We start from the raw sequence: 16,022 nt of genomic DNA, 5'->3' as shown, positions 1-16,022 counted from the left end.
GACTTAAATAAACTGTATACTTATGTTACCAGTGTGCTGACAAAATAAGAAACCTGCCTGTTCCCTTTAGCTGGGTGTGCCCTTTTGGTAAAAACACATATCTTTTGTAGCTGCCAGCAGAGATTAAGGTACAACCCAAAAGAGGGACTACAGAATCATGGAAAGATTTGGCTGTACATATTTGTAAATCATTGCCTTCTTTGTGAACTCCTTAGACTTTCCAGCTGTCATAGTTTGATATCTACAAATTGGAGGCAGAATTTAACAAGGAAGTTAAATTACAACTAGGGATGCTAATTTTAATCAATTTCCTTAATCAATTGTCAGTCACCTTAATGACCAATTAATCGATTAATTATTATGTAAAAAATAGGTTTTGAAATACAAAAAGCGTGTTTTTACACCTGTCTTTAGGCCTATTCAAGTTAATCAACCAAGCATAATTCAAAAGATTAACTAGTTGGGATTAAAAAATCCAGACTCCCAACAACGTACCTCTGTGTTTCCCACAGGCTGAAAATTTACTTTGTTTAGGGTTAATTACTTGTCTTTACATTGTGTCCAATGGAATCCAACTGGTGATCAGGGGGAATAATAATAATAATAACAATAATAATAATAATAATAATAATGAATTTTATTTTTATAGCACACTTTAAAATACAATGAAATCTCAAGGTGCTTCACAGAAAGAGTAAAACAATTATAGTACAATGTTAAAACTGGTCAATTTACACAAAAAATCATGCGATTATAGGCATAAACCAAAATAAGGGTTAAAATAAGATAAAGAAAAATGTCAAGTTTAAAGGGAAAGCACATGAACCAGGACCTAGGGGAAAGCAGAGAGGAACAGGTGAGTCTTAAGATTTGATTTAAAAACAGCGAGTGAGTCTGAGGCCCTAATCGTTCCTGGGAGCTGATTCCACAAGCGTGGCCCCAGCGACGAAAAGGCACGATCTCCCATGCTTGTCAGCTTTGTCCGTGGCACAGCAAGAAGATTTGAGCTGCCAGACCTGAGTGTCCGGGGTGAGGATTGAGGGGTGAGGAGCTCCTGGAGGTAGGTTGGACCGGTGCAATTTATGGCCTTGAACACCAGGAGGAGTAACTTGAAGATGATCCGTTGGTTTATTGGGAGCCAGTGAAGGGAGTGGAGGACTGGAACATGCAATGAAGTCTCTGCACTGGACTCATGTTAACTTTAAGAGTGTTGAGCAGTGTTGTCCGATTAAAAAGTATCAAGTTACTCTTTACAATTACCGTTACCAACACGTAAATTTGGAGAAAATGTGGAATTTTATTTTTTTTACTAACGTTTTCAGAGACAGACTGTCGGATTGAGTACAGAGCTACTGCATCACCAAATGACAGACATGACGTGATGCGCACATTAGGCGCATTACCGAACGATTTTGATCAATTTCTATAGCCTACATTGACTAACTTTTGATTTTGCGCCACAACTTATATATTGGAAACACTGGCACTGTAATCTACTGTTTTTTTATTTAAGAATAAGAGCATATCTACATGGTCAGGGTTGAGTCCAGTGTGCAGCCTGGTGACAGTCAGTCCAGTATGGAAGCCCATTCCCGCCACTCAATAAAATAAAAAACGACTCAATTGTGAGTTTATTTCTCACAATTCTGACTTTTGTTCTCAGAATTCTGACTTTATATCTCACAATTCTGACTTTATTTTTCTCTCACAAAAAAAAAGTCTGAATTCCGAGATATAAAGTCAGAACTCTGGATTCTCATACTCTTGGAGGAGCAGCCCACTCCATTGATAACAAGTCCATAAAGTCCTTCAGCCAATTTTCTATTCTGAAACATTTGGTTTACGTTGTTTCCAGTTCATTAAAATAATTGGCTGATAGGAAGGCCAATGCAAAAATACGCTGTTCAAATTGTGATTGTACGTTGTCCATCTTCACATCTAGTATACAAGTTACCGGACATGGTTTGATATCTATATTAAGAATTTATGCTAAGTTTTCAACAACATAGCTACAACCAAAATCTCTTAACAAGTGGACAATGCCACAATAAGTGCATAAGTGTGCCCTCTACTTCACAACCATGCCTGCACAAGTTTGATAACCTGTGGTCAATTCTTTTTCAATGTGCAGGGTGTAATATAGGCCCTGTGTATTACCTTTACAATTTAAAATTTGTATCTGACACAATAGCATTTTTAATTGCTGCATCCCATTGTGTTGTAGATATGAGCACACCCATGTCACCTTAATTTAGTTTGGGTGTTGCAGTCAGGTGAAGCAAGGCACAACAACCTGAAACTGTACCTCAGCTCCCCTTAGTTTATCCACTAGATCTCGCTTGTTTTCCTATGTGTATACCCTTAGAAAGCAATGATTTGATAATGGACTTTATTTGCAAATAAGTAAAAAATTCAGAGTCTTTCAGCCCAAACTGTGTTTTCAGTTCATTAAATGGAACCATGTCCCCATTCCTGATCACTTGCCCCACCAGTTTTATGCTACACTGCTGCCATACATTGTTCTTAAGGGTTTTACCACCTGCTGTAAAGAGAGAATTGTTCCATAATGGACATGATGATAAAGACATTCCACTAAAAGCCAAACCTTTCTGTATTATTTTCACTATTTCACATGAAAACTGTGTCAGTAGATTGTCCATTCTAAGAATGGGTTTCAGGTTATACCATAGAACAGGCAGAGATAAATTTGTATCTCTTTTTCTCTCTCGCCATGATAAGCCCAAAGCAAGGGGTACCTTGTATTGTATGCTATATACTACTGGTAGATCTCCTCTATGTCGTAGATTAGACAGAAGTGTCGTAGAAGTGTTTTTGTAACTGATCCTGGGTTTTTTATTTCTCCATTGGAAGTCTGAAAATAATTGATTTATTTCCTTAAACCAGCTAGAGGGGAATTTAAGTGGTATAGATGAATTGAGAAAAGCCACCCTTGGTAAAATGTTCATTTTTATAACTTTAATTCTGCTCCACAGTGATAGAGGCAAAACTGTCCACCTTTTAATGTCTTCCCTTACAGATTTTAAAAGATCTGGTGCATTTAACTGAACGATTGTTCCAATAGGGTTTCTAATTTTGATTCCTAAGTATTTCATACCTTTTGTGTTCCAATTAAAAGAGGTAGTGCCTAGATGTGATTAAAAAGTGAAATGATTAAGTGGAATAATCTCACTCTTACTGTAATTTACTTTATAACCAGAAAACTGACCAAATGTATTGATTACCTGTAGCACATGTGGGATAGAATGCTTTGGTTGGTAGTGCGGTTATTTATGAAATATCCTTGGTGGCATGAGGAACTGATTTGAGGAATTAAAATGGTGATAATGTTGGACAGTGACCTGACACCTTTTTCTCAACCTCCTCAGCCAGAGGCACAAAGTAGGGACATGAATACGGTAACACTTTATTTTCCGGGTCCACAATTTCCTAATAATTTCCTAGAAAGGAACTGTTCATTTCTTAGGAAGTTAGTAGTGACAGTAAAATAACAAAAATCCCATTCTGGGATTGCAACCTGAATACAGAGCTGTGCATCTTTCCGCACCATCAAGGCCTGGAAAGCGGAAAGGAGAGAGAGAAGCAGAGAGGGAGGAAAATAGAATGACCAAAAAATACACAGACCCAAAACGCATTTACATAAAGGTGTGGAAAGCAGTATGGACGGCACAGACTGCAGAGGGAGCTGCAGGTGAGCAGCAAATGTGAATCAAATACCTGTTGCTACATAATGGAGCCAAAGCTATGAAGTGGGAGCTGAGAACGTTTGTAGGAGATGTTGGCTACGGTGCCAGATGATTATGTTGCAAAACCGGACTGCGCATTTACATTGTCTGGTCAGGACTACCAACCAGACATGTAGGCTAATAAATAATAATTATAAAACCTGACTTTCCAGTCTAAAATCGGCATCTGGCAGCCAAGGTTTTGTGTAAACAATAATTGAGTCTTCCCTGTATTTTTTTCCTGTGTGCCTTGGTACCAGAAAGATTGGTAGGCCTATCTATAAATGTATTGTATGAAGAATTAACTAGTTGATTGCTCCTTGGTGTAGGCTAAACACTGTATTGGCTTGTTATGGCATAGCTTCATAGTTTTTAATTGGCTATTGACGGGACCCACTGCATTTGAGTTGTTGACGAGTACACACTACCCGACTGCGTCCAGATTCCGCTTGTAAAAATCAAACATGTTTGATATAATCGTAGTGGCTCCGACTCACGTCGGGAGGCAAGAGATTAGAGTCTGTTCCCCTCACACACTTGTCGATTTTCTGTGCCAACTGGCCACGCCGACTGCCCCAAAATCTGCAGACTAGTGCAGACCAGGACAGACTCGGCCCGATTGTGAATCCTGGCTAAAATCGGGGCAATAGCTGTCTAGTGTATCCCCAGCTTTACCAGCTACCAAATATTGCAAGATGTCGGTTAGTGGACATAGCATTAAAAATGTGTGCCCTGAATTTACTTCAAATGGTCTGCTTGAATGAATGAATGAACTAGAATCTCTTTCAAACAAACATCAAATGAAATAGAATTTTATGAAAATGAATTAAAAGGGATTACAGAACTGACATTGCAGAATACATACTCAAGTGGGGTTTTTTTAATACAATATCTTATCAAAACTAAGACATCATGAAACACAAAGTAATAAATAATGGCTGATAAAGGAATACATAATTTTGCGCTATAACAATGACAAACTAGTGAAGAAATAGGTGGAATCTTAATGTCATCCCTAAAAAAGGAATGTATATTGAGCTACTTGGATGCATGTGCAAAGCATTATCAAGATTTAGCTCTTATAATGTATTTAGTGTTGTTTTCTTTCTCCATTTTTGCATGAATTATAGTAGCATGCAAGGGTAAAAGTTTACTGTCCAATTGTCCAACATGGAAAGCTAACAAAACAAGAAATGATATTTCCTATTGCAAAACTCTGCATTTATAGGTAACATTGGATATTTCCATTCATCTGGGTCATAGGTAAATTACTTCTTTTGCATTTCTTTGGTGATGAATAATGAATGTTGGTTCAAGTCCCTTTACTTAGAACTGGCTGACAGCACACAGCTGATGAGGTGAAGGGTTGAGGGTGAAGCCCACAGCTGGTGTCAGATCCAGTTCATCCTCTGTAACTCCAGGTGGAGGAGTGAAACGAAAGTGCTGGAGGAGAGAGGTGAAGAAGAGGAAGAGCTCCATCCTGGCCAGACTCTCTCCGAGACAAACCCTGCGACCTGTAAGACACAAGACAAATTCAGACACAGAATTCAGGAGGTGCCATAACTATTAGAAATGTGTGGATTTAGAAATATAAAAAATACATGAATTGTACAAATTTTCATGTCAAATGCAAATAAAGATTTCACTCTTTACAGAAATTATATATCATACCTGCAGAGAAGGGCATGAATGCATCTTTTGTCACAAATTTTCCATGCTCATTTAAGAAATGTCCCGGGTTGAATGTGTGGGGGCTCTCCCATTCACTTTCATCATGAAGGACAGACATCAGCAAAGGATACACAATTGTCCCCTGTCATGACAGGACAGAATATTTTAAATGATCAAAAAGGAAATACAATCACATATTTGATGATGTTCATTTTAACATCATCAGTTTTGCTGAATACATTATTCAGCACTTAATGTATTTCATGTATCTGACCTTCCTGATGAAGTAGCCCTGGAAGGTGACGTCTCGGCTGGTGACGTGAGGAATAGAAATGGGGACGATGTTGGCCAGTCTCTGAGTCTCATGGATGACGGCATCAGTGTAGGGCAGGTTCTTCCTGTCCTCCACCCGGACCGGACGACTTCCTATCACCCTGCTCAGCTCCTCCTGGACCTGGTCTGGACAAGCAAAGTAGGAAATAAAACTAAATTTGCCTACGTCTGCTACTCACCCTTAAAAAAAAATGACATTCTTAATCTCTTTAGGTTTCTCTTTAGATTGCATGTGGTTCTCCTTTTTAAAAATATTGTTGGAACAAATCTGATTAACAACCAATTCTCTGTTTTCATAATTGTTCTTACAGCTTCTAAAATAGAAAGCACCTACTCTTTTCGTTATGTGGTCTCTACACTAGTACTGCTGTGATATTGGGCTATCGTATCTGTAACACTATTTTGAATCAATAAAATCAAAGAGTATAACTGAATCAGATGCACAGAGCCTTTGCTCTGATCTTGTCAACAATCTGGATTTCACAAATCTTCTTTCACTAGTAAAGACCCTGTGAGATCTTGATAGCTTGTGAAGTTAGCTGTGGTCTTACTGGCATTGTAGAACTCTCTGTCTGCAGCATTGGAATAATTTCTCTTTTTTAACTCATGTTAATGCTATTGAATTATCTGACTGCCTTCAGTGGCATCACTCTGAAACAGGAGATGCAACCGCAACATACAGTATGATTGCAACCAACCAAAGTACATTTAGAGAGCATGTTAATGTAACCTTACAAAAGGAAAATGAGGGACACTGATATCATAAGGGTGAGGTGGGTGGGGGTACTAAAGAATTTCATATGGTCTCGTGATTATAGCTTGCCTTAAAATGGAGTAAGACAATGTAAGTACATGTAAATGTAAGAAATCGTGTTATTCCTATTGTCTAGGTTAGTGGTTCTCAATGCTGGTCCTCAGGAACCAGAGTACTGCTAGTTTTCTATCCTGCCAGGTATTTAATTGTATTCACTCTGCATCCTATGTGTAAATCATCTATCAACCTATTCATTTGCTATTCATTTGTGGACCCAGATTAGACACACAGATAATTGGATTATTGTACTTTTTATTCTCAAATGATTTTCATTTTTCAGAAAATGTAGCCTTAACCCAGACAATAGCCCTGGGTCATTTCTGCCCAAGAACTAATACTTCAACATGTTAAGTTGTAAAATATCTTGAAAAGTTGGTTGAAACACAGTATTAGAGGGGTGCTGGCTCACAGGAACAGAAATTCAAAGTAAAAAGTTGTAGCCGCACTCCCATAGCTCCGATGCAGAATTCTTTATTGTATAAAAACCAACGTTTCGACAGAAACCTGTCTTCGTTAGGGTATATGGGAGTTTTTATACAATAAAGAATTCTGCATCGGAGCTATGGGAGTGCGGCTACAACTTTTTGCTTTGAAGTTGTAAAATATGAAATGGAAAAAGATGCCAAATTCATTCTCTTTAGAACAGCCCAGTTCATTCACAGGTTCATGTTTTCTATATGTTCTGTATGTTTTCTGGCTTTATGGCTGTGGATCTATTATGTTGCTCTTGCTGGAGAAATCTTAGTCCACAACTGATTCATAACTGTGTTTTCCTCACCTTAATCACCAAAGAATAAGAAACAGAGCAAACCACATTCCTTATTGATTTATTAAGGAACGTAAAATTTTTCTCTTTATTACGATACAATTCTGACGAGTATGTGGGTCCATAACATGTGCATGCCTCAGCGCTGTTCTTACCCTGTACCCGTGGATATTTGGCCATGAACAGCAAACCCCATCTCAATGTAGTGCCTGTGGTATCTGTACCAGCAGCAAACAGGTTGGACACTGTGACTATGAGGTTCTTCTCATGGTAGTGAGAGTCCATGACACAGGAGTCCTGAGAGGAAACACAGCCACATATTGTAAACTAGACATGTATGCAGCATTGCTGTACATACTTTTTCTATGAAAGACATCAAAGGTGTTTGTCGTACCTCCTCTTTCTGCTTACGGATCAGAAAAGAGTCTACAAATCCCCTGCACATCTGAGGGTTCAGAGTCTCTTTCAGATGCTTGACTAAGTCTCTGACATCCAAAATATTATTTTCAACATTTTTTAATATCAGCTCCCGGCTCTTTATCCAATTGGCCAGCCAGGGAAATGTGTTGTACAACTGCCACACAAGAGTACAGGTAACAGAGATTACAATTAGTGAGAATGTAAACCAAACACCAACCCAAAATGTAGATAAGCTTTGGAATTTAATTTCATTGAAAGATTCCAAGAATTCCGTGCAGTAAATTCATGATTATTGACAAAATCTTTCATGTTTTTTAAGTACCTTAGACTTTGTTGTTGTTTATCATTCCACTGCTTAGTTCTTTTGGCATTTTGCTTACTAAGGTTTAACTTTCATGCCAAAGATGAAGTTTTACAGCATTTTATTTACTTTGTAGATTAGGTTATTAGCATGTGTATATAAACCAGTATATGCAGGAATTGATTTCTACATTTACCACATCGCTGGTATACGGAAGAGGATTAGGGCCACATGTGAAAAATGTATTTGAGTTCTTAATCTCAGTATTCTGAGAATCAAGTCAGAATTCTGAGATTAAATATAAAATATAAAACATTTTCTCAGAATTCTGACTGTGACAAACACTTCCAGAGTGTACCAAGCTTTCTGCAGCACCTATGTACCATCTACTACCAGTTACCAGTGTGCTGACAAATAAGAAACCTGCCTGTTTACTTTAGCTGGGTGTGCCCTTTTGGTAAAAACACACATCTTTCGTAGCTGCCAGCAGAGATTAAGGTACAACCCAAAAGAGGGACTACAGAATCATGGAAAGATTTGGCTGTACACATTTGTAAATCATTGCCTTCTTTGTGAACTCCTTAGACTTTCCAGCTGTCATAGTTTGATATCTACAAATTGGAGGCAGAATTTAACAAGGAAGTTAAATTACAACTAGGGATGCTAATTTTAATCAATTTCCTTAATCAATTGTCAGTCACCTTAATGACCAATTAATCGATTAATTATTATGTAAAAAATAGGTTTTGACATAGAAAACAGAAAATACAAAAAGCGTGTTTTTACACCTGTCTTTAGGCCTACTCAAGTTAATCAACCAAGCATAATTCAAAAGATTAACTAGTCGGGATTAAAAGATCCAGACTCCCAACAACGTCTACTGGTTGAAATCTGCACTTAGGCCGGTGTAAACATGTGGCACCTTGATGAATTTGTCCATTGCATCTTTGTCCCGCGGATACTTGCCATGTGTTTCACAAAATGGATTTCGTGCCACAAAATAAACTTTGTGGTAATTTAAATACAAATGAATACATCTACACAAACAAGTTTCATTTAGATATAAGATGATTTCGTCCACAAAATTTAAATGGTGTTTTCATTTTCATCCACGAAATCAAAAGCCAATTTTATGCACAAAATTAAGTGTTGTTTATGCATTTTGTGGATGAAATCAAACAAGTTGTTTCAGGATTTCATGTTACGAAAAGAATGAAATTCACAAGGTAATATTTCCATCTCACTGACGGCCTCAGGTAGCAAGATTCCCTGTGAAATCTCTCCCTGGCAGGCACAGCTGCTGTCAAATAAATGTACAGTATGTTTTAGGTCTGTTTCTTATCCCTTTGAATGAAAGGTGGTAATAGGCATAATCAGTCAGCATAGGCCTACTGTAAAGAAATACCTTGAGTGATTTAAAAGATTGCAACTGTTTTTAGAATAGATATGATGTTGATGTTGATGATGATGATGATGATGTCAGTACAAAGTCTCTGCTCCCCAATCATAGCAGTTTTTCATTTTCTAAAATCCACCCGATAATGAAATGCCTGTGTAGGAATTAAGTTGATTTCCAGTTAATCAACTTTTAAAACAACATCAAGTCAATAAGCAAAGATTATGCTTACCTGGATTGGTGCAGAACCTGAAATGCGTATGGTCTCATTGGCCCTATTCACCATGCATTTGAATCGGGGGTCAGTGTATTCAAATCTGCTACCATACACAATGGATGAGATAATATTGGATGTAGCGTAATTCACTGGACATGTTGTGTCAAATGCATTCCCTGTTAAAAACAGCAGTGGGAAACAATGAAAGTGTAAAGACTGGAATACAAGACAAACAATACAAAAGAGCATGTTACACTGAGATATGTTACTCCATACCTTCATGCTCTGCAAACACTTTCATCAGATGGTGGCATTCCTCTACGATTTTCTCCTCAGCTGCTCTCTTGCCCATCCCAAAGTCTCTCAGGTTAGTCAGGGCAAAACGCCTCATCTCTTTCCAGGAATCTCCATTGGCAAACAGAATTCCTGCAGAAATCAGAGATTATCACAGATAAAACAAGCTAGAAATGAAAAGATAGAACACTGCAACAAATGATAAAAAAAATAAAAATAAAAAAAAAATCCAGAATGATTTGAAACAGGTGAAACAAACAGAACTTGTTGGTGTTGTTGCTTTTGGTATAGTTCATTGCTATTATTTATTTCTTTATTATACCTCTTTATCAGACTGTGCTGCTAAAGGTTTTGTAAGGGAAGTCCATACCATGTCCTTGATTGATGTCATGAAAAAGAGGGGTGATGCCTCTATCCCCAAAATCCTCTGCATGGTTGACCAGAGCCTGCTTGACTGCCTTGTATCCTGCCAGGACCACCACTTTATTGGGTCCAAAGTACACCGTAAATACAGATCCATATTTCTTAGAAAGCTGGAAAAATCAATCATGCAGTCAAATACTGTATCTCAGAAATAAACCCAGAACACTCATTATTACAAAAAAAAAAAAAAGATATTATATTGACCGTAAACATTCTTTTTTTATATATCTAAACCTTTACATACTACTGTGTACTTATCGGTAAAAATTCTAAATGCAATCTTTCCTAAACCAAGGTCTGTCACATCCTTTGACATTCTAATAAATTGCAACATGGTGACTCATTTAACCCAAACACAGTCTACCAAGCCATCATTTAACACTAGAAAGGCCAATGGAAAATTGGTCCAGTTAAAATCATGGAGGGATTTTTTGAAAACTGAGATAATTCAGTTCTAAAATTCAAAACAGGCCTAAACTGACGATCGCTTGGCCTTTCTCATGTTAAACTCACCTCACACAGGGTGTGGTGGGGCCTCTTGAGATCCAGCTGCAACAGGTTACCAAGCAGGGGAAGAGGTTTGGGTCCTGGAGGCTCCTTCCCCTTTTCCTGGGAGCTGAAGCTGGAGGAGAAGAGGTAGAGGACCAGCAGGAACACAGCAGCCCCCAACAGGGAGACTGAACTGCAGGACTGGAGAAGAAGATCCAATATGCCCATGACTTAAATAAACTGTATACTTATGTTACCAGTGTGCTGACAAAATAAGAAACCTGCTTGTTCACTTTAGCTGGGTGTGCCCTTTTGTTAAAAACACACATCTTTCGTAGCTGCCGGCAGAGATTAAGGTACAACCCAAAAGAGGGACTACAGAATCATGGAAAGATTTGGCTGTACACATTTGTAAATCGTTGCCTTCTTTGTGAACTCCTTAGACTTTCCAGCTGTCATAGTTTGATATCTACAAATTGGAGGCAGAATTTAACAAGGAAGTTAAATTACAACTAGGGATGCAAATTTTAATCAATTTCCTTAATCAATTGTCAGTCACGCTAATGACCAATTAATCGATTAATTATTATGTAAAAAATAGGTTTTGAAATACAAAAAGCGTGTTTTTACACCTGTCTTTAGGCCTATTCAAGTTAATCAACCAAGCATAATTCAAAAGATTAACTAGTTGGGATTAAAAAATCCAGACTCCCAACAACGTACCTCTGTGTTTCCCACAGGCTGAAAATTTACTTTGTTTAGGGTTAATTACTTGTCTTTACATTGTGTCCAATGGAATCCAACTGGTGATCAGGGGGAATAATAATAATAATAATAATAATAATAATAATGAATTTTATTTATATAGAACACTTTAAAATACAACGAAATCTCAAGGTGCTTCACAGAAAGAGTAAAACAATCATAGTACAATGTTAAAACTGGTCAATTTACACAAAAAATCATGCGATTATAGGCATAAACCAAAATAAGGGTTAAAATAAGATGAATAAAATTAGAGACAAAAATGTCAAGTTTAAAGGGAAAGCACATGAACCAGGACCCTAGGGGAAAGCAGAGAGGAACAGGTGAGTCTTAAGATTTGATTTAAAAACAGCGAGTGAGTCTGAGGCCCTAATCGTTCCTGGGAGCTGATTCCACAAGCGTGGCCCCAGCGACGAAAAGGCACGATCTCCCATGCTTGTCAGCTTTGTCCGTGGCACAGCAAGAAGATTTGAGCTGCCAGACCTGAGTGTCCGGGGTGAGGATTGAGGGGTGAGGAGCTCCTGGAGGTAGGTTGGACCGGTGCAATTTATGGCCTTGAACACCAGGAGGAGTAACTTGAAGATGATCCGTTGGTTTATTGGGAGCCAGTGAAGGGAGTGGAGGACTGGAACATGCAATGAAGTCTCTGCACTGGACTCATGTTAACGTTAAGAGTGTTGAGCAGTGTTGTCTGATTAAAAAGTATCAAGTTACTCTTTACAATTACCGTTACCAACACGTAAATTTGGAGAAAATGTGGAATTTTATTTTTTTTTACTAACGTTTTCAGAACGGGAGACAGACTGTCGGATTGAGTACAGAGCTACTGCATCGCCAAATGACAGACATGACGTGATGTGCACATTAGGCGCATTACCGAACGATTTTGATCAATTTCTATAGCCTACATTGACTAACTTTTGATTTTGCGCCACAACTTATGTATTGGAAACACTGGCACTGTAATCTACTGTTTTTTTATTTAAGAATAAGAGCATATCTACATGGTCAGGGATGAGTCCAGTGTGCAGCCTGGTGACAGTCAGTCCAGTATGGAAGCCCATTCCCGCCACTCAATAAAATAAAAAACGACTCAATTGTGAGTTTATTTCTCACAATTCTGACTTTTGTTCTCAGAATTCTGACTTTATTTTTCTCTCACAAAAAAAAAGTCTGAATTCCGAGATATAAAGTCAGAACTCTGGATTCTCATACTCTTGGAGGAGCAGCCCACTCCATTGATAACAAGTCCATAAAGTCCTTCAGCCAATTTTCTATGCTGAAACATTTGGTTTACGTTGTTTCCAGTTCATTAAAATAATTGGCTGATAGGAAGGCCAATGCAAAAATACGCTGTTCAAATTGTGATTGTACGTTGTCCATTTTCACATCTAGTATACAAGTTACCGGACATGGTTTGATATCTATATTAAGAATTTATGCTAAGTTTTCAACAACATAGCTACAACCAAAATCTCTTAACAAGTGGACAATGCCACAATAAGTGCATAAGTGTGCCCTCTACTTCACAACCATGCCTGCACAAGTTTGATAACCTGTGGTCAATTCTTTTTCAATGTGCAGGGTGTAATATAGGCCCTGTGTATTACCTTTACAATTTAAAATTTGTATCTGACACAATAGCATTTTTAATTGCTGCATCCCATTGTGTTGTAGATATGAGCACACCCATGTCACCTTAATTTAGTTTGGGTGTTGCAGTCAGGTGAAGCAAGGCACAACAACCTGAAACTGTACCTCAGCTCCCCTTAATTTATCCACTAGATCTCGCTTGTTTTCCTATGTGTATACCCTTAGAAAGCAATGATTTGATAATGGACTTTATTTGCAAATAAGTAAAAAATTCAGAGTCTTTCAGCCCAAACTGTGTTTTCAGTTCATTACATGGAACCATGTCCCCATTCCTGATCACTTGCCCCACCAGTTTTATGCTACACTGCTGCCATACATTGTTCTTAAGGGTTTTACCACCTGCTGTAAAGAGAGAATTGTTCCATAATGGACATGATGATAAAGACATTCCACTAAAAGCCAAACCTTTCTGTATTATTTTCACTATTTCACATGAAAACTGTGTCAGTAGATTGTCCATTCTAAGAATGGGTTTCAGGTTATACCATAGAACAGGCAGAGATAAATTTGTATCTCTTTTTCTCTCTCGCCATGATAAGCCCAAAGCAAGGGGTACCTTGTATTGTATGCTATATACTACTGGTAGATCTCCTCTATGTCGTAGATTAGACAGAAGTGTTGTAGAAGTGTTTTTGTAACTGATCCTGGGTTTTTTATTTCTCCATTGGAAGTCTGAAAATTATTTATTTATTTCCTTAAACCAGCTAGAGGGGAATTTAAGTGGTATAGATGAAATGAGAAAAGCCACCCTTGGTAAAATGTTCATTTTTATAACTTTAATTCTGCCCCACAGTGATAGAGGCAAAACTGTCCACCTTTTAATGTCTTCCCTTACAGATTTTAAAAGATCTGGTGCATTTAACTGAACGATTGTTCCAATAGGGTTTCTAATTTTGATTCCTAAGTATTTCATACCTTTTGTGTTCCAATTAAAAGAGGTAGTGCCTAGATGTGATTAAAAAGTGAAATGATTAAGTGGAATAATCTCACTCTTACTGTAATTCACTTTATAACCAGAAAACTGACCAAATGTATTGATCACCTGTAGCACATGTGGGATAGAATGCTTTGGTTGGTAGTGCGGTTATTTATGAAATATCCTTGGTGGCATGAGGAACTGATTTGAGGAATTAAAATGGTGATAATGTTGGACAGTGACCTGACACCTTTTTCTCAACCTCCTCAGCCAGAGGCACAAAGTAGGGACATGAATACGGTAACACTTTATTTTCCGGGTCCACAATTTCCTAATAATTTCCTAGAAAGGAACTGTTCATTTCTTAGGAAGTTAGTAGTGACAGTAAAATAACAAAAATCCCATTCTGGGATTGCAACCTGAATACAGAGCTGTGCGTCTTTCAGCACCATCAAGGCCTGGAAAGTGGAAAGGAGAGAGAGAAGCAGAGAGGGAGGAAAATAGAATGACCAAAAAATACACAGACCCAAAACGCATTTACATAAAGGTGTGGAAAGCAGTATGGACGGCACAGACTGCAGAGGGAGCTGCAGGTGAGCAGCAAATGTGAATCAAATACCTGTTGATACATAATGGAGCCAAAGCTATGAAGTGGGAGCTGAGAACGTTTGTAGGAGATGTTGGCTACGGTGCCAGATGATTATGTTGCAAAACCGGACTGCGCATTTACATTGTCTGGTCAGGACTACCAACCAGACATGTAGGCTAATAAATAATAATTATAAAACCTGACTTTCCGGTCTAAAATCGGCATCTGGCAGCCAAGGTTTTGTGTAAACAATAATTGAGTCTTCCCTGTATTTTTTTCCTGTGTGCCTTGGTACCAGAAAGATTGGTAGGCCTATCTATAAATGTATTGTATGAAGAATTAACTAGTTGATTGCTCCTTGGTGTAGGCTAAACACTGTATTGGCTTGTTATGGCATAGCTTCATAGTTTTTAATTGGCTATATTGACGGGACCCACTGCATTTGAGTTGTTGACGAGTACACACTACCCGACTGCGTCCAGATTCCACTTGTAAAAATCAAACATGTTTGATATAATCGTAGTGGCTCCGACTCACGTCGGGAGACAAGAGATTAGAGTCTGTTCCCCTCACACACTTGTCGATTAAAGTCTGTACCCCTCACACACTTGTCGATTTTCTGTGCCAACTGGCCACGCCGACTGCCCCAAAATCTGCAGACTAGTGCAGACCAGGACAGACTCGGCCCGATTGTGAATCCTGGCTAAAATCGGGGCAATAGCTGTCTAGTGTATCCCCAGCTTTACCAGCTACCAAATATTGCAAGATGTCGGTTAGTGGACATAGCATTAAAAATGTGTGCCCTGAATTTACTTCAAATGGTCTGCTTGAATGAATGAATGAACTAGAATCTCTTTCAAACAAACATCAAATGAAATAGAATTTTATGAAAATGAATTAAAAGGGATTACAGAACTGACATTGCAGAATACATACTCAAGTGGGGTTTTTTTAATACAATATCTTATCAAAACTAAGACATCATGAAACACAAAGTAATAAATAATGGCTGATAAAGGAATACATAATTTTGCGCTATAACAATGACAAACTAGTGAAGAAATAGGTGGAATCTTAATGTCATCCCTAAAAAAGGAATGTATATTGAGCTACTTGGATGCATGTGCAAAGCATTATCAAGATTTAGCTCTTATAATGTATTTAGTGTTGTTTTCTTTCTCCATTTTTGCATGAATTATAGTAGCATGCAAGGGTAAAAGTTTACTGTCCAA

The 16,022-nt window shown here is 38.0% G+C and overlaps 1 protein-coding gene across 1 annotated transcript; it reads right to left on the bottom strand.

Annotated features, from left to right (window-relative positions):
- Positions 1-4,900: 4,900 nt before the first annotated feature.
- Positions 4,901-11,095, bottom strand: LOC144539517 (cytochrome P450 2K1-like). Its single transcript, XM_078284882.1, has 9 exons — positions 10,892-11,095; positions 10,326-10,488; positions 9,938-10,087; positions 9,677-9,837; positions 7,722-7,901; positions 7,483-7,624; positions 5,689-5,873; positions 5,415-5,556; positions 4,901-5,257 (listed from the first exon to the last, which is right to left on the bottom strand). Exons 1-9 carry the CDS (start codon positions 11,093-11,095, stop codon positions 5,070-5,072), a joined length of 1,515 nt encoding a protein of 504 aa, XP_078141008.1. The 3' UTR covers positions 4,901-5,069.
- Between the last annotated feature and the right edge of the window lie 4,927 nt (positions 11,096-16,022).

This window comes from Centroberyx gerrardi, chromosome 7 (assembly GCF_048128805.1).
Source record: "Centroberyx gerrardi isolate f3 chromosome 7, fCenGer3.hap1.cur.20231027, whole genome shotgun sequence".
In the NCBI taxonomy this organism is placed as follows: Eukaryota; Metazoa; Chordata; class Actinopteri; order Beryciformes; family Berycidae; genus Centroberyx; species Centroberyx gerrardi.
This window is presented reverse-complemented; position numbering and strand designations above follow the sequence as displayed.

What these genes read in the sequence shown, in the direction of transcription:
- LOC144539517 (XM_078284882.1), bottom strand. Translation starts at nt 11,095, where the DNA reads ATGGGCATATTGGATCTTCTTCTCCAGTCCTGCAGTTCAGTCTCCCTG. An exon ending in TGACATCAATCAAGGACATG is followed by an intron (nt 10,088 to 10,325) that starts GTATGGACTTCC and finishes TGATTTCTGCAG; the next exon opens with GAATTCTGTTTGCCAATGGA. An exon ending in TCCGTAAGCAGAAAGAGGAG is followed by an intron (nt 7,625 to 7,721) that starts GTACGACAAACA and finishes GTTTCCTCTCAG; the next exon opens with GACTCCTGTGTCATGGACTC.